General features: G+C 39.7%; 2 protein-coding genes across 3 annotated transcripts in view; one reads left to right on the forward strand and one right to left on the reverse strand.

The window, feature by feature from the left end:
- Positions 1-14,344, reverse strand: part of psme3ip1 (proteasome activator subunit 3 interacting protein 1) — a 69,824-nt gene extending 55,480 nt beyond the window's left edge. Inside the window, exon 1 of one of the 2 annotated variants that reach the window (XM_084316003.1) lies at positions 14,294-14,344. The gene's annotated coding sequence lies outside the window, so the exon portion shown is untranslated. The remainder of the gene's footprint in view (positions 1-14,293) is intronic. The other variant, XM_084316004.1, reaches the window with a different exon arrangement.
- Positions 14,345-17,375: 3,031 nt separating this feature from the next.
- LOC311229432 (cytochrome P450 2J6-like) overlaps positions 17,376-22,763 on the forward strand; it is a gene marked incomplete at both ends in the record, with an annotated part of 99,970 nt that continues 94,582 nt past the window's right edge. Inside the window, one exon of the mRNA XM_084315515.1 lies at positions 17,376-17,540. Within this exon, the coding sequence (XP_084171641.1) occupies positions 17,376-17,540 (165 nt within the window). The remainder of the gene's footprint in view (positions 17,541-22,763) is intronic.

The raw sequence follows: 22,763 nt of genomic DNA on the forward strand, positions 1-22,763 counted from the left end.
CTGAAGCAGGCACTTGAGAATGAATCCACCATGAACATTTTGGATAAAGTGTATTCATGTCAACACATTACATTCCCCAAAATAAAAACGCTGGCAATATCTGTGCTAACAATGTTTGGCTCAACATACACCTGTGAATCCAGTTTCTCTCACATGAATGCCATTAAAACAAGCAACCGTGCCTCCTTGACAAATGAGCATTTGCATCACAGGTTTGCATTTGCGGGTAGCCCTCACTTCCTATGAACCCTCTTTCTCTGCCATTGCCCAGTCAAAGAAGTGCAATCGCTCTCATTATATGTGTGTATGTAGGCTAGGCCTGTCTGCCCCCCACCCCCCTGATGTTTGAGAGTTAAGAGTGGACAATAAGTGCTAATAAGATGCTGTGATTTGCTGTTGTTGCACAGACATGAAGCACTTTTTCATAAGCTCAGCTGCACAATAAATGTGTTTTTTTGTTCAAGTGTTGATGTTAGAATGTTCAGATGCACATCATGCACTTTTTTGTTTTTTATTTTATTTTTATATTGAAATGTTGAAGAGGAGATGTTGCAGTTGTTGCACAGTCATAAATGAAGCACTTTTTGCAGGAGATGTTGCAGATGTGGCACATAAATGAAGCACTTTTTTTGAAAAGTATACTACTTTTGCAATGTAGTTAAATAAAAGTTGTGAAAATGTGGTTGTGTGTTGTGTCAAGTGTCCATATATTCATAGCACGGGGAGGCGCCGTGGCAGTCCGGCCCCTGGCCCCTTGGGTTTCTGACAATGTGGCCCCCTGAACAATTTAGTTGAATAGCCCTACTGTAACTCCTATTGACGAGGTGACTGATCTGAAATGCTGCCTGTTTTATAGAAGGTAACTCTTCTCAGTTGGATGCTATGAACACAGCTCTCTGTAGGCAGGTCTATATGCTGCCTGTAGTAGGTCTATATGCTGCCTGTAGTAGGTCTATATGCTGCCTGTAGTAGGTCTATGGTCTATATGGTCTATATGGTCTATATGCTGCCTGTAGTAGGTCTATATGCTGCCTGTAGTAGGTCTATGGTCTATATGGTCTATATGCTGCCTGTAGTAGGTCTATATGCTGCCTGTAGTAGGTCTATGGTCTATATGGTCTATATGCTGCCTGTAGTAGGTCTATATGCTGCCTGTAGTAGGTCTATGGTCTATATGGTCTATATGGTCTATATGCTGCCTGTAGTAGGTCTATATGCTGCCTGTAGTAGGTCTATATGGTCTATATGGTCTATATGCTGCCTGTAGTAGGTCTGTATGGTCTATATGGTCTATATGCTGCCTGTAGTAGGTCTATATGGTCTATATGGTATATATGGTCTATATGCTGCCTGTAGTAGGTCTGTATGGTCTATATGCTGCCTGTAGTAGGTCTATATGGTCTATATGCTGCCTGTAGTAGGTCTATATGGTCTATATGGTCTATATGGTCTATATGCTGCCTGTAGGTCTGTATGGTCTATATGCTGCCTGTAGTAGGTCTATATGGTCTATATGGTCTATATGCTGCCTGTAGGTCTATATGGTCTATATGGTCTATATGGTCTATATGCTGCCTGTAGGTCTATATGGTCTATATGGTCTATATGCTGCCTGTAGTAGGTCTATATGGTCTATTAGTGTTGTCACAATACTGGAATTTCGACTTCGATACGATACCTTGAAAAGTATCGATACTTCGATATTATTTCGATATCAAAAAAATAATAATAATATATATATATATATATTTTTTTAAACAAATTTAGCTTCAAATTTAGCTTCTCTCTGGTACTATAAGAGAAGATAAATATAACAATTTTAAAACCCTTTGTTTATCTTTAGATCACACATTTAAAAATAACTGTTCATCTCACTTTACTAATTTTTATTGCAAATGCAGAACATGGTATTTTCTCAAGCAGACAGATGTAAACACTGTAATCTGTGTTGCATGTACCTGACAAACTGAACTGTTTATAATTTACAGTTAGTAACAGTTTCGTTTTTATTTAAAGATAACGAGGAGAGAGAGAGAGAGAGAGGGCGGTAGAGAGAGGTAGAGAGAGAGAGAGAGAGAGAGGTAGAGAGAGAGAGAGAGAGAGAGAGAGAGAGAGAGGTAGAGAGGTAGAGAGGTAGAGAGGTAGAGAGGTAGAGAGAGAGAGAGAGAGAGAGAGAGAGAGAGGCTATGCTCTGAGCATTTTAGTAACGTTACATTTTCAACAAGATTGCTGCTATTTAAACACTTGATGGAAACGGGGTAACGTTAACCTTATGTCGACTGTAGTATTGTATGATCTCGACATAACGTTTAAACGTTAATGTTACTCCGTTACCATGCAGTAATTATACAAGTAGCCAGCTAAGCTAATGGAGCTAGCAGTAGCTAACGTTAGCTGGTAGCTGTAACGTTACAACGAATCAGCTGTTGATATTATGCGCCATCAGTAGACAACGTATCATGTATTAAACTAGAGTTAATGGTTTAATGCTTCAGTCACAGTGACGTTGAAAGAGCAGCTGTCACGAACCTCTTTAATTTCTTTATGGAGATCGGCGCTGGCACTGCTCTAACACCGCTTGCAAATATCATTGGGGCATTTGTAGCTTGTCCTTCGTTGTTTACTTGAAACCCGAAGTACCTCCAAACAGCACTTCTGCTGTTTTCTTTATCCACACGCACAAGTTGCGGAGGCTCTGCATTTACCATCTTCAGCTAAAATGTTTGTTTACTAACTGAAGAAGACGGCTCTCTGTGACTGTGAGGGGGAGGGCTGGACTCGGAGGAACCAGGGAGCAAGCGCGCTGAGCGCTCTGAACAGCGTGTTGCCGTCAACAACTTGCGGTAGAACACTCGCCAGCTGGTACCGATACTGCAGAAAGTATCGGTACTTCGGGAAATGAGTATCGAAGCCGTTTTAAATATTCAGTATCGATATGTATCGATACTTCGATATTTTTGACAACACTATGGTCTATATGGTCTATATGGTCTATATGCTGCCTGTAGTAGGTCTATATGGTCTATATGCTGCCTGTAGTAGGTCTATATGGTCTATATGCTGCCTGTAGTAGGTCTATATGGTCTATATGGTCTATATGCTGCCTGTAGTAAGTCTATATGGTCTATATGCTGCCTGTAGTAGGTCTATATGGTCTATATGCTCTCTGTAGTAGGTCTATATGGTCTATATGCTGCCTGTAGTAGGTCTATATGGTCTATATGGTCTATATGCTGCCTGTAGTAGGTCTATATGGTCTATATGGTCTATATGCTGCCTGTAGTAGGTCTGTATGGTCTATATGCTGCCTGTAGTAGGTCTATATGGTCTATATGCTGCCTGTAGTAAGTCTATATGGTCTATATGGTCTATATGCTGCCTGTAGTAGGTCTGTATGGTCTATATGCTGCCTGTAGTAGGTCTATATGGTCTATATGGTCTATATGGTCTATATGCTGCCTGTAGTAGGTCTGTATGGTCTATATGCTGCCTGTAGTAGGTCTATATGGTCTATATGCTGCCTGTAGTAGGTCTGTATGGTCTATATGCTGCCTGTAGTAGGTCTGTATGGTCTATATGGTCTATATGCTGCCTGTAGTAGGTCTGTATGGTCTATATGGTCTATATGCTGCCTGTAGTAGGTCTATATGGTCTATATGGTCTATATGCTGCCTGTAGTAGGTCTGTATGGTCTATATGCTGCCTGTAGTAGGTCTATATGGTCTATATGGTCTATATGCTGCCTGTAGTAGGTCTGTATGGTCTATATGCTGCCTGTAGTAGGTCTATATGGTCTATATGGTCTATATGCTGCCTGTAGTAGGTCTGTATGGTCTATATGCTGCCTGTAGTAGGTCTATATAGTCTATATGCTGCCTGTAGTAGGTCTATATGGTCTATATGCTGCCTGTAGTAGGTATGTATGGTCTATATGGTCTATATGCTGCCTGTAGTAGGTCTGTATGGTCTATATGCTGCCTGTAGTAGGTCTATATGGTCTATATGGTCTATATGCTGCCTGTAGTAGGTCTGTATGGTCTATATGCTGCCTGTAGTAGGTCTATATGGTCTATATGGTATATATGGTCTATATGCTGCCTGTAGTAGGTCTGTATGGTCTATATGGTCTATATGCTGCCTGTAGTAGGTCTATATGGTCTATATGCTGCCTGTAGTAGGTCTATATGGTCTATATGCTGCCTGTAGTAGGTCTGTATGGTCTATATGCTGCCTGTAGTAGGTCTGTATGGTCTATATGCTGCCTGTAGTAGGTCTATATGGTCTATATGCTGCCTGTAGTAGGTCTATATGGTCTATATGCTGCCTGTAGTAGGTCTATATGGTCTATATGGTCTATATGCTGCCTGTAGTAAGTCTATATGGTCTATATGCTGCCTGTAGTAGGTCTATATGGTCTATATGGTCTATATGCTGCCTGTAGTAGGTCTATATGCTGCCTGTAGTAGGTCTATATGGTATATATGGTCTATATGGTCTATATGCTGCCTGTAGTAGGTCTATATGGTATATATGGTCTATATGCTGCCTGTAGTAGGTCTGTATGGTCTATATGGTCTATATGCTGCCTGTAGTAGGTCTATATGGTCTATATGCTGCCTGTAGTAGGTCTGTATGGTCTATATGGTCTATATGGTCTATATGCTGCCTGTAGTAGGTCTATATGGTATATATGGTCTATATGGTCTATATGCTGCCTGTAGTAGGTCTATATGGTATATATGGTATATATGCTGCCTGTAGTAGGTCTATATGGTCTATATGGTCTATATGCTGCCTGTAGTAAGTCTGTATGGTCTATATGGTCTATATGCTGCCTGTAGGTCTATATGGTCTATATGCTGCCTGTAGTAGGTCTATATGGTCTATATGGTATATATGCTGCCTGTAGTAGGTCTATATGGTCTATATGCTGCCTGTAGTAGGTCTATATGGTCTATATGGTCTATATGCTGCCTGTAGTAGGTCTATATGGTCTATATGGTATATATGCTGCCTGTAGTAGGTCTATATGGTCTATATGGTCTATATGCTGCCTGTAGTAGGTCTATATGGTCTATATGCTGCCTGTAGTAGGTCTATATGGTCTATATGGTATATATGGTCTATATGGTCTATATGCTGCCTGAAGTAGGTCTATATGGTCTATATGGTCTATATGCTGCCTGAAGTAGGTCTATATGGTCTATATGCTGCCTGTAGTAGGTCTGTATGGTCTATATGGTCTATATGCTGCCTGTAGTAGGTCTGTATGGTCTATATGGTCTATATGCTGCCTGTAGTAGGTCTGTATGGTCTATATGGTCTATATGGTCTGTATGGCCTATATGGTCTGTATGGTCTGTATGGTCTATATGGCCCACAGCATCTCTCCGGTCTTTATCTTGTAACACAGTTGTTGTCGTGGTGCTGCTTCCTTCACTGCTGCAGGGAACGCATTGTTTGATGAACATAATATTCAATTGTTCTTATAACGTACAGCTGGAGGAACAGCTTCTTCCCCTCAGCTGTCAATCATCTCTCTGAACCACAGTGAGTGAGTCCTCCCATAGCATTACCTACTGACTCCATTACCTACTGACTCCATTACCTACTGACTCCATTACCTACTGACTCCATTACCTACTGACTCCATTACCTACTCTGTTACCTACTGACTCCATTACCTACTGACTCCATTACCTACTGACTCCATTACCTACTGACTCCATTACCTACTGACTCCATTACCTACTCTGTTACCTACTGACTCCATTACCTACTGACTCCATTACCTACTGACTCCATTACCTACTCTGTTACCTACTGACTCCATTACCTACTGACTCCATTACCTACTGACTCCATTACCTACTGACTCCATTACCTACTGACTCCATTACCTACTGACTCCATTACCTACTGACTCCATGATCTACTGACTCCATTACCTACTGACTCCATTACCTACTGACTCCATGATCTACTGACTCCATTACCTACTGACTCCATTACCTACTCTGTTACCTACTGACTCTATTACCTACTGACTCCATTACCTACTGACTCCATTACCTACTGACTCCATTACCTACTGACTCCATTACCTACTGACTCCATGATCTACTGACTCCATTACCTACTGACTCCATTACCTACTGACTCCATTACCTACTGACTCCATTACCTACTCTGTTACCTACTGACTCCATTACCTACTGACTCCATTACCTACTGACTCCATTACCTACTGACTCCATTACCTACTCTGTTACCTACTGACTCCATTACCTACTCTGTTACCATACTGTATAAACGTTGAACTCTGTTGACTATACTCAGTTTATATTTGCCTGCTGCTTTCACTGCCTACACTACCTTACACTGTAATAATAACTACCTACCTCACACTATAGTCTGCCCATAAAACACTATATGATAGGCTAGCATGTACAATAATGCTGTATACACCGTATAAATATATTTATATATTCATATTTATTTACGGTTCACAAAATCCACGGTTCAGTTCGTATCGTGGTTTTGGGGTCACTGTTTTCGGTTCAGTATACGTTATTATTATAATTTTTTAAAGTTAACACCATACATCAGCATAAGATATATAGCCTAAAAATAATCCAACTTTTCAGTTATTCTCAAGGACGTAGTCATGCAAAAACTGAAAGAATGAGGCAGTTTGACATCAGGCACATCATTTTGACAGTGACCAGTTAGAGCTAGGAGAGATGTTGGTACAGCGAGAGGGGAGGCATTGCTGATTTAAACATGCTTCTCATTTATTTGGTAAAAAAAAAGGTTTACGCTTAATAATGTTTGGCACACAAAGACCGAACTGACTGAAAAATATAGGCTACATTTGTCAAAGTATTAACTTAGTGCAAACAAACTAAATTATTAAACTTTTCTATTTTTGTGGCCACATTATAGACAAAGGCCATCAACATAAAGTATGCATATGCTCAACCAGCACTAGACTTTCCTTTCTTTAAAATAAACACAAAAAAACAATGTCACTTCTTTTACTTAAACCCTTTTGCTCTTTGAGGAGCATAGGTAATTTTTCAGTATTTTCAGTCATAGGTCAGTATTTGAAATACAATGAAACATGAATATGGCTGGATTTCTTACCAAAAAAGAAAAGTGTCACAGTGTTATTTAAAATGAATAAATCATGTGTACTAAATATATATATATTTACTTTTTAATTGCATGAAACATTATGAAGTATTCTCTTATGCCGCGGCTTTTCCACTGCATGGTACCTACTCGACTCGACTCGCTTTGGTTGGTTTTCCACTGAATGTAGTGAAGAGAGATACAGCCCCCCTCCCCCCCTGATGTATTAGGTTTGAGTTTTGAGCGTCTTGGTAGCCGTATTTGAAGTGACGTCACACGAGGAAGTCAATAGTCAACAGTAACACGGCAGTGGAACCTGGAGAAGCCTGATGCATGAAGCGATATATAAACGAATAGCCAATAAATGTGAAGTTATCTTTGAACCTCTGTTGTCAAGCCTCATCAATATACCCCCCCCCCCCCCCCCCCCCTTACCCTCTAATGGAACTGGTGTCGTGGAGTCACTTCGCTGTGAGCGTTTCCACGGTTAGCGGCTAACGTTAGTTAGCGGCTAACTTAGTTACCGCCTCTCTGTCTCTGGGGGTGTGTATGTGCGTATTTTTTGGCGCATTGCCTGAACCAAACAATACACACATGCCCCAAACTGTTGAGGTCGTACCGAACGGTGTACGGTTCGAATGCGTACCATTCCACCCCTACTATCCACATCTATCTGAATTTATCTGCATATAATCCTTTTTATATACCTGCATATAACCCATATATCTCTTTATGATAGCATGTACAATAATGCTTTATATATATATATATATATCAGGGTATCTGCAGGTTTAGCCCAGTCAGATTTAATGCTTTTTTAAGACTTTTTAATGCCACTCAGAATTAAATTTAATACCAATTTCACAATAACAAAATGACAAAAACGACACCAATTAGTTTAAGTTTAGGTACACATTGGTCCAAAGATGTTTATTAAAACATAACTTGGAAACTTAAAAATCTTGAACTTAAAGGAGTAACTGGATTGGATGAATTTCAACAAAGGGGTGACCAAACATAAATAGCAAATATAGCTATACAAAATATACCAGGGGCCAAGCAGCAAGTGCAACAGCCACTGTCAGAACACATAACTATTACCACCCTCCCCAGGGTATCAAAAAAGTCAACCAACAAACAAGATTCTTGTGCCGGATCTCCTCTCTGGTAAACAAGAATACCCTGAAGACTCTAACAGGAGCACTCATTCAAGGGTACTACGACATGGTACCAAAGCACCTCAAAGGCCCTAAAAACAAGATTACAAACATCACAAAACAAACTGGTCAGACTACTGCTTAACCTCACTCCTAAAACCCACTTTACCCCTGCCCACATTCAAAACCGCTCTAAAAGAGCACCTACGGGAGGCTGCAATTAGAAACTGGGCACCGTAAATTTCCAACCCCCCCCCCCCCCCCCCCTAATGTACAGTCTCCTCCCCATCATATGTATATATTTTCTGTTAGGATCTCTGGGTAACAGTACTGTATATTTGCATATCGTATATGTCACAATTGTAACACTACAGTACTATATAGTATACCTGTATGTCATGTATGTCCCTATGCCATAAATGTCATGATGTCATGTATGTTGAGTATGTCATAAATGTCATGTCACTATAATTGAAAATGGGGGACCCTGATGTAAACAAGACACACGTATTGTACCCATTCTACAATCTGTTAAATAAAGTTTTCATTCATTCATCCAGTTGTTTTGTTTTTGTGGTTTTGGTTGAATGAATGAATACTTTGTTTAACAGATTGCAGAATGGGTACAATACAGTACGGCTCAATACACACAATTGTTAAGGGGATGCAGACCAGAGAAAGACGTTTGTCTTGTTTACATCAGGGTCCCCCATTTTCAATTTATCAGGACATTTATGACATACTCAACATGCATGACATTTATGGCATAGGGACATACAGGTATATAGTACTGTACCGTTACATTTGTGACATATACGATATGCAAATATACAGTACTGTTACCCATAGATCCTAACATACATGGGAGGATACTGTACGTCATTAGGAGGGGGTGGGTGGGAGGAAAAAATACATAGTGGGTGAAGCTCTCATCGAACATAAACACAAACGTGTCCTTGTTTACATCCGTGAATAGATTATTTTCAAGTTAAGACCTCAGCTTCAAGCTTTGGCATGGAGCCGAATGTTATCCGGACTTCTGTTGGTGCAGATGTTATAGTCCTACCTGAGATGGCGCAGCTGGTGTGGAGGCAGGGGCCGAAAATAAATGCGAAATAGTAGTTTGCAGGCGGTTTTTGCAGAGCGCTCAGCATGTGCGACGCGACTGCTCCTTTTTTTTGTTGCAGCGGGGCTTGTAATGGTCTTTGACTGGGACCAACCATCGCGCAAACAGTGGATTGTCGAGCCAGTTCTCGTTAAATTGGCACTTTCCCATATTAACGAGTGCAAATGCTAAACTAAACTAAACGTAACGTTAGTGTTATCGCTTCGCCTTGCTAACGTTAGCTAGACTCCGTTGCTGAAATGGTTCCCCGGCCAACACATTACACAAGGAGTTGTGTTGGTTCCGCCCCATTCCGGTCTGCGTGATTCTACAACACGGTCAATGAAAAGTCAAACTTTATCTCCCGTTAACCGTTTCCCCCCAGATTTCATAATAAAACATAAGATGACATGGCATTTTATCTTTCCTTTCTATGGCATTTTTAAGACCTCTGAAAATGGATTTAAGACATTTTAAGACAAACTAAGGCCTTAATTATTGATAAACAAATTTAAGACCTTTTAAGACTTTTTAAGGATCCGCGGACACCCTGTATATATTTACCATACTTGTGCTGTATGATGACAATACACTTCAATCTAATCTAATGTATATATCAGGGTTTCCGTTAGAATTTTTTTTTGCAGGTCTGAGTGTCCGGTAGATTTCAATCTACCGGACAAATGGGATAAATTCCGGTCAGAGTTTATTGAGCTTAAAAACAATTGATAGACATATATAAAGAATGACATCATCAAGGCATTTATAATATTTTAACTTAAAACTAGGCTACTTTTGCGTATCAGTCATTAATATATTCCAAATAAAATAAGTCCCTCGAGACTTCGTGCTGCTGCTGCCGACTTGAGGTGTCGGTGGGCAGTCTGCCCGACCTTAATAAACAGCAGTCTGTTATAATCACATTTTTATGAGCTAACTAATTCCGTTATATTGGACATTTGTATTAATTATATCAAGCGAAGAACTGAGAAATTTGGCACCGCTGTGTCAGCGCGAGCTGGCTGCTGATATATTTACGTGAAGCATGGAGCACTTGGAGCAGGCAGAGCAGAGCAGTGGTGTCAGCAGCGCCCCCACCCAACAGCTGAATTGCCAATGGCTGAATTGGAGTACTGCACCCTGCCAAGCCATGCTTCACGTAAATATATCAGCAGCCAGCTCGCGCTGACAGCAGGATGTCATTATTAGACCGGCTGCTTGGTGAGATTGTTTCGTTCATCGCATAGGCTATATAATTTTAGCCTATTTTAATACAATTCAAATAATCTAATTGTGTTTAGAGGGAATTATTTTCACCGGACATTATGACCGGAGAGATTAAATATGTCGGACTTCAACAGATTTTGCCAGTCAAATACCGGTAATTACCGGCTAACGGAAACGCTGATATATACTGTATGGTGGATGACAGTATACTAATAATCCATACCGTTGCACGGATCCATGATAATATACCTTCATATTCACTACACATCCCAGCCCTATCTCATTGGGTATGGTAACTATGGTTACATGATACATCCCAGCCCTATCTCATTGGGTATGGTAACTATGGTTACATGATACATCCCAGCCCTATCTCATTGGGTATGGTAACTATGGTTACACGATACATCCCAGCCCCATCTCATTGGGTATGGTTGTCATTCATTGATAATGGCCTGTTTGATTACAATCACCTGTTGGCCTACCAAGATGTCTGTGGTGATGATGTAATGGAACACTGTGGATCAAATAACTAACAGGTGCCTTCACTTGTACTTGTTCATCTCTGGTTGTATGGCTCCCTCTAGTGGTCAGATTGAATCACGGCACCACCACTGACGAGAACATTGTAGTTCATCCAATTAGATCAACAAATCATAATCAACACACTACAGACAACCAAGGCACATCATTTATCTGCAACAACAGGTGAGTGAGACTAAAGATATTGTTTCTTTTCACAGTCAGCAAGGACAGCCTCTACTAGCGGAGCTCTACTGTTATTCGTATTGTACTATATTCATGACATGATGGCGCGGCCGAGGTCAGTCCCCGTCTGGTTTGCTCCGCAACGATTGTGCATACTTTTAGTTACTGTGTTTATTTGCACAATCGAAGCGGGCATGGCCAACCGCATTTCACTGTATGCCCTGTGGTATGTATGTGATAAATAAACATCTTGAATCTTGAATAATTCTATTGTGCTCTATTTAATTTAGTTTATATCAAATCAAATCAAATCAAATTTATTTATAAGGCCCGACAACACACGTTAATGTCCCCATGGGCCGTACAGGTCTTCTTTAAACAAGTCAAGAAGAAAACATAACAATAAGTCAAGAACAGAACAAGAACACCATAAGGTCAAAAAAATTTAAGATAAATGCAAATAAATGAAAGAATGCAAGCACTCCCAGACATACCCCACGCGAAGGTAAGGAAAAACTCACTAAAACCTAACAAGAGGGAAAAATGCTCCACAGGCAGTGTGGAGGAGAGAAACCTTAGAAGGGCCATTCAAGGGGGGATCTCCCTTCTTAGATGTCAGTGATAGTAGTGTTGCAGACTAACAGTTGGTAAGCATGCACTCAAGTGTGTAGTGAAACACAGATGAGTGCATGCAATAGCAACTGAACATTTTGAAAGATTAAAGATAGAGCTAATAGCGATAGCAACTGAACATTTTGAAAGATTAAAGATAGAGCTAATAGCGATAGCAACTGAACATTTTGAAAGATTGAAGATAGAGCTGATAGCGGATCTATTTGAGGCACAGGGGCGGCGCAAAGAGGGTCACGTCCTCCCCGTCTTAGTCACGGGACATAAATATAAATATCCCATTTAATATTATTCAACCTCTTTATTTACAGTTGTACAGGCCTGGCCTATATTTTATTTCATAATTATATTATACTTAACTTAGTTCATTTAATTTGATCTTACTCCACGTCTGTATTGTATTATCTGTCTGTTAATGTCTGTCCGCCAATGTCGCATCAGAAACGACCAAAGCAAATTCCTTATATGTGAAAACTACTTGGCAATAAAGACCTTTCTGATTCTGACTAGCTGAGCTCTACTAGCTGGACATAATCTGTTCCAATTTCTCCCCTGTAGGAGGCGCTATAGAACACTGTACACCAACACCACCAGACACGGGGACAGTTTATTCAACCTCACCGTCATACTTATGAACAGTTACCTCACTGTGACACTGTACAATGACCCTGGAACTAGGGGTGGGCAATATGACGATATTAAATGAATATCGGGCACAGTTCATTTAACGATACACTTTTTAAACGTATAGTGGACATCGTGATGTTTTGCACAAACCCTCATCCATACAGTATAATATATATGTGTGTGTGTGTGTGTGTGTATTTCTGGCTAAAGTGGATAGAAAACACAGTACTGTGCAAAAGTCTTAGGCACCAAAGAGTTTTTATCTAAATAGTCTTAAATATTAATAAAACAATTTCTGTATTAGTGTCAGTAGACTACTCTTACATTTTTAGAAACTTTTCATTTAACTATTTTTTAAAGCATCTTCATGGTTTAATGCAGACATATGTTGCAGGGACTATTATAATCATCATATTTGCGTGACCGACCGTATCCATCAAAGGGTTAAATCAAGCATTTTTAAGCGCTTTAGAGGAAATGTCAAAATATTGCGAGATATATCGTGTATCGTGATAGAGCCAAAAAATATTGTGATATCATTTAGAGGCCATATCGCCCAGCCCTACCTGGAACACTACAATACCCACTGTACCTATGCATTAACGTTATATACTCATTTTAGTCTAGAACACAGAATGTGCAATACATTTCACTCACTATGGTATACCTGAACAGACTGTACATAACCACCTACTACTATATGTATATAAAGGTAAGTTGTCATTTTCTTTTTAGTTACCATTTAATATGCATCTCTTCACTCCTTGCAATATGTCATGTGTACCCTGTGTACAGCTCACAGAAACGATTTCACGTCTGAAAAGTGTTGTGTTGTTATTCTCTCTTGTGTAAGTGCATTAAGATACATTCAAACTGGAGTTAAATCCCCTGCATGTGTAACAACATGCTACCATTGTGATTGTGATCTGCAGTGCTGCACACATGATGTTTCTGATCTGCAGTGCTGCACACATGATGTTTCTGATCTGCAGTGCTGCACACATGATGATTCTGATCTGCAGTGCTGCACACATGATGATTCTGATCTGCAGTGCTGCACACATGTCTGATCCTGATCTGCAGTGCTGCACACATGATGATTCTGATCTGCAGTGCTGCACACATGTCTGATCCTGATCTGCAGTGCTGCACACATGATGATTCTGATCTGCAGTGCTGCACACATGTCTGATCCTGATCTGCAGTGCTGCACACATGATGATTCTGATCTGCAGTGCTGCACACATGATGATTCTGATCTGCAGTGCTGCACACATGTCTGATCCTGATCTGCAGTCCTGCACACATGATGTTTCTAGTACATGTTGTAACATCACGAAGCTAACGTTAGCAGACAAATGCTGAGGGCCATTCAGATAACGACACTGTAGTATTATTGATCATAGTTAAGTAATAACGGCATGTTTGAAGATACAAACCTCATGCAACAATAGAAGCCAGATATGAGCTCAGGTTGTTGTCAGAAGATGGTAAATAAAGCACGACATGTAGCATCAGTGTGTTGCTAACACCAACTGTCACCATATAGGGTTCAACTCAACAACAACACTGTCGCGTCATCAACAATACACTTAGTTATTATAGGAGCGACAAAAAGCGAGTCGTCTGAAGTATTGATTATTTCACGTCGTTTTATATCGATCGGTGGTCAATTCAATGTCAGATGCACACGGAGTGAACTTACCCAGTTAGCTCGGCTAGCCGTGAAGCTAGCTCCAACCCGGTACGGTGTCGCGGTATATCCGCTCCGGCTCTGCGCAGCGCGCAGGCTCCTCGGGTTCCGCCCCCGCCTGCTGTGACGTTGATTGATTGATTGAATGAACATTGTATTACCAGATGTCAGAATGGGTACAGTACAGTACGGCTCAATACACACAATTGTTAAGGGGATGCAGACCAGAGAAAGACTTCCGTCTTGTTTACATCAGGGTCCCCCATTTTCAATTCAGCATAACATACACTAACACGACATACAGATAGACAGTACTGCTACATCTAGACATTTATGACATACCAGATTTACAAATACAGTACTGTTTGTGTTTGTTAGGTGCCTTGTTTTAATTTGAGTTTGTCACGTCCGACTAAGTATTTACATCTACTATGCCGTATAGCTAATGATCATGATGATGATGATGATATTCATACTAATATGCATAATAATAATAACAAGTATTATTATTAGTAGTAGTAGTAGTAGTAGTAGTAGTAGTAGTAGTAGTAGTAGTAGGAGTAGTAGTAGTAGTAGTAGTAGTAGTAGTAGTAGTAGTAGTAGTAGTAGTAGTAGTAGTAGTAGTAGTAGTAGTAGTAGTAGTAGTAGTAGTAGTAGAATAATAATGATAACAATTATATAATAATAATAATAATAATAATAATAATAATAATAATAATAATAATAATAATAATAATAATAATAATAATAATAATAATAATAATAATAATAATAATAACACTAATGATAATGATGATAACAACAATAATAATAATAATGGCCCTTAGCAACACGAATCCACATAAGAGCAAATATAGGAAACTCAATAAGTATTAAATATCCCCCTGGCTCTACACAGCAGGCCTATACGAGGTGCACAATGGCAATTGTTTTTTGGTGACTAAAGAAAATGAGCAAAAGTGAGAAAAGAAAGTAAAATACATTTACATACTTATTTAAATTGACATCAGACATACATCAGATATGAATTGAAAATGGGGGACCCTGATGTAAACAAGACGAAAGTCTTTCTCTGGTCTGCATCCCCTTAACAATTGTGTGTATTGAGCCGTACTGTATTGATTCATTCATTCAAGAATGCCATATCTCAGAGAGAGAGAGAGAGAGAGAGAGAGAGAGAGAGAGAGAGAGAGAGAGAGAGAGAGAGAGAGAGAGAGAGAGAGAGAGAGAGAGAGAGAGAGAGAGAGAGAGAGAGAGAGAGAGAGAGAGAGAGAGAGAGAGAGAGAGAGAGGGGACTTTGGTCAGAGTACAGAACTGGGCAACTTTCTATTTCTCTCCCAGTCTGTGAGTTAGTGAACCCAGTTCTCCGTGCGCTCCAGTGGACCAGTCTGTGAGTTAGTGAACCCAGTTCTCCGTGCGCTCCAGTGGACCAGTCTGTGAGTTAGTGAACCCAGTTCTCTGTGCGCTCCAGTGGACCAGTCTGTGAGTTAGTGAACCCAGTTCTCCGTGCGCTCCAGTGGACCAGTCTGTGAGTTAGTGACCCCAGTTCTCCTGTGCGCTCCAGTGGACCAGTCTGTGAGTTAGTGAACCCAGTTCTCCTGTGCGCTCCAGTGGACCAGTCTGTGAGTTAGTGAACCCAGTTCTCCGTGCGCTCCAGTGGACCAGTCTGTGAGTTAGTGAACCCAGTTCTCCGTGCGCTCCAGTGGACCAGTCTGTGAGTTAGTGAACCCAGTTCTCCGTGCGCTCCAGTGGACCAGTCTGTGAGTTAGTGAACCCAGTTCTCCTGTGCGCTCCAGTGGACCAGTCTGTGAGTTAGTGAACCCAGTTCTCCTGTGCGCTCCAGTGGACCAGTCTGTGAGTTAGTGAACCCAGTTCTCCTGTGCACTCCAGTGGACCAGTCTGTGAGTTAGTGAACCCAGTTCTCTGTGCGCTCCAGTGGACCAGTCTTTGAGTTAGTGACCCCAGTTCTCCGTGCGCTCCAGTGGACCAGTCTGTGAGTTAGTGACCCCAGTTCTCTGTGCGCTCCAGTGGACCAGTCTGTGAGTTAGTGAACCCAGTTCTCCGTGCGCTCCAGTGGACCAGTCTGTGAGTTAGTGAACCCAGTTCTCCGTGCGCTCCAGTGGACCAGTCTGTGAGTTAGTGACCCCAGTTCTCTGTGCGCTCCAGTGGACCAGTCTGTGAGTTAGTGAACCCAGTTCTCCTGTGCGCTCCAGTGGACCAGTCTGTGAGTTAGTGAACCCAGTTCTCCGTGCGCTCCAGTGGACCAGTCTGTGAGTTAGTGAACCCAGTTCTCCGTGCGCTCCAGTGGACCAGTCTGTGAGTTAGTGACCCCAGTTCTCCGTGCGCTCCAGTGGACCAGTCTGTGAGTTAGTGACCCCAGTTCTCTGTGCGCTCCAGTGGACCAGTCTGTGAGTTAGTGAACCCAGTTCTCCTGTGCGCTCCAGTGGACCAGTCTGTGAGTTAGTGAACCCAGTTCTCCGTGCGCTCCAGTGGACCAGTCTGTGAGTTAGTGAACCCAGTTCTCCGTGCGCTCCAGTGGACCAGTCTGTGAGTTAGTGACCCCAGTTCTCCGTGCGCTCCAGTGGACCAGTCTGTGAGTTAGTGAACCCAGTTCTCCGTGCGCTCCAGTGGACCAGTCTGTGAGTTAGTGAACCCAGTTCTCCGTGCGCTCCAGTGGACCAGTCTGTGAGTTAGTGAACCCAGTTCTCCGTGCGCTCCAGTGGACCAGTCTGTGAGTTAGTGAACCCAGTTCTCCGTGCGCTCCAGTGGACCAGTCTGTGAGTTAGTGAACCCAGTTCTCCGTGCGCTCCAGTGGACCAGTCTGTGAGTTAGTGAACCCAGTTCTCCTGTGCGCTCCAGTGGACCAGTCTGTGAGTTAGTGAACCCAGTTCTCCGTGCGCTCCAGTGGACCAGTCTGTGAGTTAGTGAACCCAGTTCTCTGTGCGCTCCAGTGGACCAGTCTGTGAGTTAGTGACCCCAGTTCTCGGTGCGCTCCAGTGGACCAGTCTGTGAGTTAGTGAACCCAGTTCTCCGTGCGCTCCAGTGGACCAGTCTGTGAGTTAGTGACCCCAGTTCTCGGTGCGCTCCAGTGGACATGTTGGCTTCTCTGGTCCTGCTGTGGCTCTGTGTCTGTATCCTCTTCCTGCTGCTCCGGACCAGCAGGAGACCCAAGAACTTCCCCCCGGGCCCCGCGCCGCTGCCCATCTTCGGCAACCTGCTGCACCTGAGCCTGGCCAACCCCATGAAGGACTTCGAGAGGGTATGACCCATTATTATATTATCCACCAACATGTGTGTAGAGACTATGACACTAGCAGGTATAACCCATTATTATATTATCCACCAACATGTGTGTAGAGACTATGACACTAGCAGGTATAACCCATTATTATATTATCCACCAACATGTGTGTAGAGACTATGACACTAGCAGGTATAACCCATTATTATATTATCCACCAACATGTGTGTAGAGACTATGACACTAGCAGGTATAACCCATTATTATATTATCCACCAACATGTGTGTAGAGACTATAGCAGGTATAACCCATTATTATATTATCCACCAACATGTGTGTAGAGACTATGACACTAGCAGGTATAACCCATTATTATATTATCCACCAACATGTGTGTAGAGACTATGACACTAGCAGGTATAACCCATTATTATATTATCCACCAACATGTGTGTAGAGACTATGACACTAGCAGGTATAACCCATTATTATATTATCCACCAACATGTGTGTAGAGACTATGACACTAGCAGGTATAACCCATTATTATATTATCTACCAACATGTGTGTAGAGACTATGACACTAGCAGGTATAACCCATTATTATATTATCCACCAACATGTGTGTAGAGACTATGACACTAGCAGGTATAACCCATTATTATATTATCCACCAACATGTGTGTAGAGACTATGACACTAGCAGGTATAACCCATTATTATATTATCCACCAACATGTGTGTAGAGACTATGACACTAGCAGGTATAACCCATTATTATATTATCCACCAACATGTGTACTATTCATGACACTAGCAGCCGTATCCACAATATAAACTAAGGACAAGTGGAAAACTGAGCGCTGGATTAGTTAGTAGACTAGTCCCATTAATGACGAACAACTATTATTATCTTCGATTCGATTCCAATGCATTGCCATCATACAGCACAAGTACAGTACAACGCAAATAAGTTTGGCATCCAACCAGAGTGCAAATGTAACAGTAAAGTGCAATAGTAATGTACAATATACAGGTGATTAAACTGGATATAAAATATATAAATGAGTACTACTGAGTAATAGTGCTGATCAGATTATAGTGTTATAGTATTATTATGTACAGTGATACAGGTACAGTATAAAGACCCTATGGTAGTAAGTCTAAATGGCCAGTGGTAATAGTAACTAGTAAGAGCATGTAAGATATAGTATCTACAGATATGTACAATGTAGTATGTAGTATGTTAAGGAAAAGCTCTACACAAGGCAGAAATAAGCTTTTGATTTCACATATTTACATTTACATTTAGTCATTTATCTGATGTTTTTATCCAAAGCGACTTACAAGTTTTGTACAACAAGTCATCAGGAAGGGCACAACTCTATCAGCTGAGTAACAATGTTCATCAAAGTGTTGAGTGCTACAGTGTAGGTTAGTATATTAGGACAAGTGCATGACAGTAAGGTTAGTTAGGGTCAGACATATTTACCTGCATGCTTTAATTGGTAGACAAAGTTGAATGTTTAAGAAGTTTAAAATACAAAATATAGTCATTTGGCATGCCAAATATCAGATTTACATTGGATCAAATATGATTACATTTCAACTTGTTCTGAATCCAAACTCCTTGTTATTTTTGAGATCTCAACATATCTTGTTATTATTATTATTATTATTATTATTATTATTATTATTATTATTATTATTATTATTATTATTATTATTATTATTATTATTATTATTATTATTATTATTATTATTATTATTATTATTATTATTATTATTATTATTATTATTATTATTATTATTATTATTATTATTATTATTATTATTATTATTATTATTATTATTATTATTATAAATGACATGATTGCCCTCAGACACTCAAGTTCAACACTGCTAGATGAACATACCTCTTATCTGCCAGAGTTGACCTTGTTGTTCACAATTTGTAAGTCATTGACTTTGGATAAAGCTAAATGACTCAATGTAAATAAATGTCAAATCAATGATTGATTGTTATCACAGTGGTGATGCACGCTACTTATGTATATATGACAAATATTGTGTTGTGTGTCTGAGGTGTTCTCATGTTCTCTGTCTGTCCGTCTGCCTGGTTCCCTGTTTTCTTTGTCCTGTCCCCCCCCCCCTGGCTGAGGGGCGCAATATAAATGCAAATATCATATCATATCATACCATATCAAATATGACGTTGCTGGTTTTGGACCTTTGGACGCGGCTGCCTATCATCCCATTTTTATTTATCTGCATAAAGGTTCTCCAGGTTCGCCAAGCGTCACAGTCTGTGTAGGGGTCAGGGGTCAGAGGTCAGAGGTCAGAGGATCTAAACGCAGGTTGTTTGTGTTGTCGTTCTCAGAACCAGAATCAGGATCAGAATCAGAATCAGAATCAGAATCAGAATCAGAATCAGATTCAGAATCAGAATCAGAATCAGAATCAGAATCAGGATCAGAAAGGTCTTTATTTGCCAAGTAGTTTTCACAGACAAGGAATTTGATTTGGTGCGACATTAGACAGACATGAACAGACATTAACAGACATTAACAGACATTAACAGACATTAACAGACATTAACAGACATTAACAGACATTAGACAGACATTAGACAGACATTAACAGACATTAGACAGACATTAACAGACATTAACAGACATTAACAGACATTAACAGACATTAACAGACATGAACAGACATTAACAGACATTAACAGACATTAGACAGACATTAGACAGACATTAGACAGACATTAACAGACATTAACAGACATTAACAGACATTAGACAGACATTAACAGACATTAACAGACATTAACAGACATGAACAGACATTAACAGACATTAACAGACATTAGACAGACATTAGACAGACATTAGACAGACATTAACAGACATTAACAGACATTAACAGACATTAGACAGACATTAGACAGACATTAACAGACATTAACAGACATTAACAGACATTAGACAGACATTAACATACATTAACAGACATTAACAGACATTAACAGACATTAGACAGACATTAACAGACATTAACAGACATTATAACAGACATTAACAGACATTAACAGACATTAACAGACATTAACAGACATTAACAGACATTAGACAGACATTAACAGACATTAACAGACATTAACAGACATTAACAGACATTAGACAGACATTAACAGACATTAACAGACATTAGACAGACATTAACAGACCTTAACAGACATTAACAGACATGAACAGACATTAACAGACATTAACAGACATTAGACAGACATTAGACAGACATTAGACAGACATTAACAGACATTAACAGACATTAACAGACATTAACAGACATTAGACAGACATTAACAGACATTAACAGACATTAACAGACATGAACAGACATTAACAGACATTAACAGACATTAGACAGACATTAGACAGACATTAGACAGACATTAACAGACATTAACAGACATTAACAGACATTAACAGACATTAGACAGACATTAGACAGACATTAACAGACATTAACAGACATTAGACAGACATTAACATACATTAACAGACATTAACAGACATTAACAGACATTAGACAGACATTAACAGACATTAACAGACATTAACAGACATTAACAGACAGTAACAGACATTAACAGACATTAACAGACATTAACAGACATTAACAGACATTAGACAGACATTAACAGACATTAACAGACATTAACAGACATGAACAGACATTAACAGACATTAACAGACATTAACAGACATTAGACAGACATTAACAGACATTAGACAGACATTAACAGACATTAACAGACATTAACAGACATTAACAGACATTAACAGACATTAGACAGACATTAACAGACATTAACAGACATTAACAGACATTAACAGACATTAGACAGACATTAACAGACATTAACAGACATTAACAGACATTAACAGACATTAGACAGACATTAACAGACATTAACAGACATTAACAGACATTAACAGACATTAGACAGACATTAACAGACATTAACAGACATTAACAGACATGAACAGACATTAACAGACATTAACAGACATTAGACAGACATTAGACAGACATTAGACAGACATGAACAGACATTAACAGACATTAACAGACATTAACAGACATTAGACAGACATTAACAGACATTAACAGACATTAACAGACATTAGACAGACATTAGACAGACATTAGACAGACATTAGACAGACATTAGACAGACATTAACAGACATTAACAGACATTAACAGACATTAACAGACATTAGACAGACATTAACATACATTAACAGACATTAACAGACATTAACAGACATTAACAGACATTAACAGACATTAACAGACATTAACAGACATTAGACAGACATTAACAGACATTAACAGACATTAACAGACATTAGACAGACATTAACAGACATTAACAGACATTAACAGACATTAACAGACATTAGACAGACATTAACATACATTAACAGACATTAACAGACATTAACAGACATTAGACAGACATTAACAGACATTAACAGACATTAACAGACATTAACAGACATGAACAGACATTAACAGACATTAACAGACATTAACAGACATTAACAGACATTAACAGACATTAGACAGACATTAACAGACATTAACAGACATTAACAGACATTAACAGACATTAACAGACATTAACAGACATTAACAGACATGAACAGACATTAACAGACATTAGACAGACATTAACAGACATTAGACAGACATTAACAGACATTAGACAGACATTAACAGACATTAACAGACATTAACAGACATTAACAGACATTAGACAGACATTAACAGACATTAACAGACATTAACAGACATTAACAGACATTAACAGACATTAGACAGACATTAGACAGACAGACATTAGACAGACATTAACAGACATTAGACAGACATTAACAGACATTAACAGACATTAACAGACATTAACAGACATTAACAGACATTAACAGACATTAACAGACATTAGACAGACAGACATTAGACAGACATTAACAGACATTAACAGACATTAACAGACATTAACAGACATTAACAGACATTAGACAGACAGACATTAGACAGACATTAACAGACATTAGACAGACATTAACAGACATTAACAGACATTAACAGACATTAACAGACATTAGACAGACATTAGACAGACATTAACAGACATTAACAGACATTAACAGACATTAGAC

Source organism: Notolepis coatsorum (genome assembly GCF_963971535.1).
Source record: "Notolepis coatsorum genome assembly, chromosome: 6".
Taxonomy (NCBI): Eukaryota; Metazoa; Chordata; class Actinopteri; order Aulopiformes; family Paralepididae; genus Notolepis; species Notolepis coatsorum.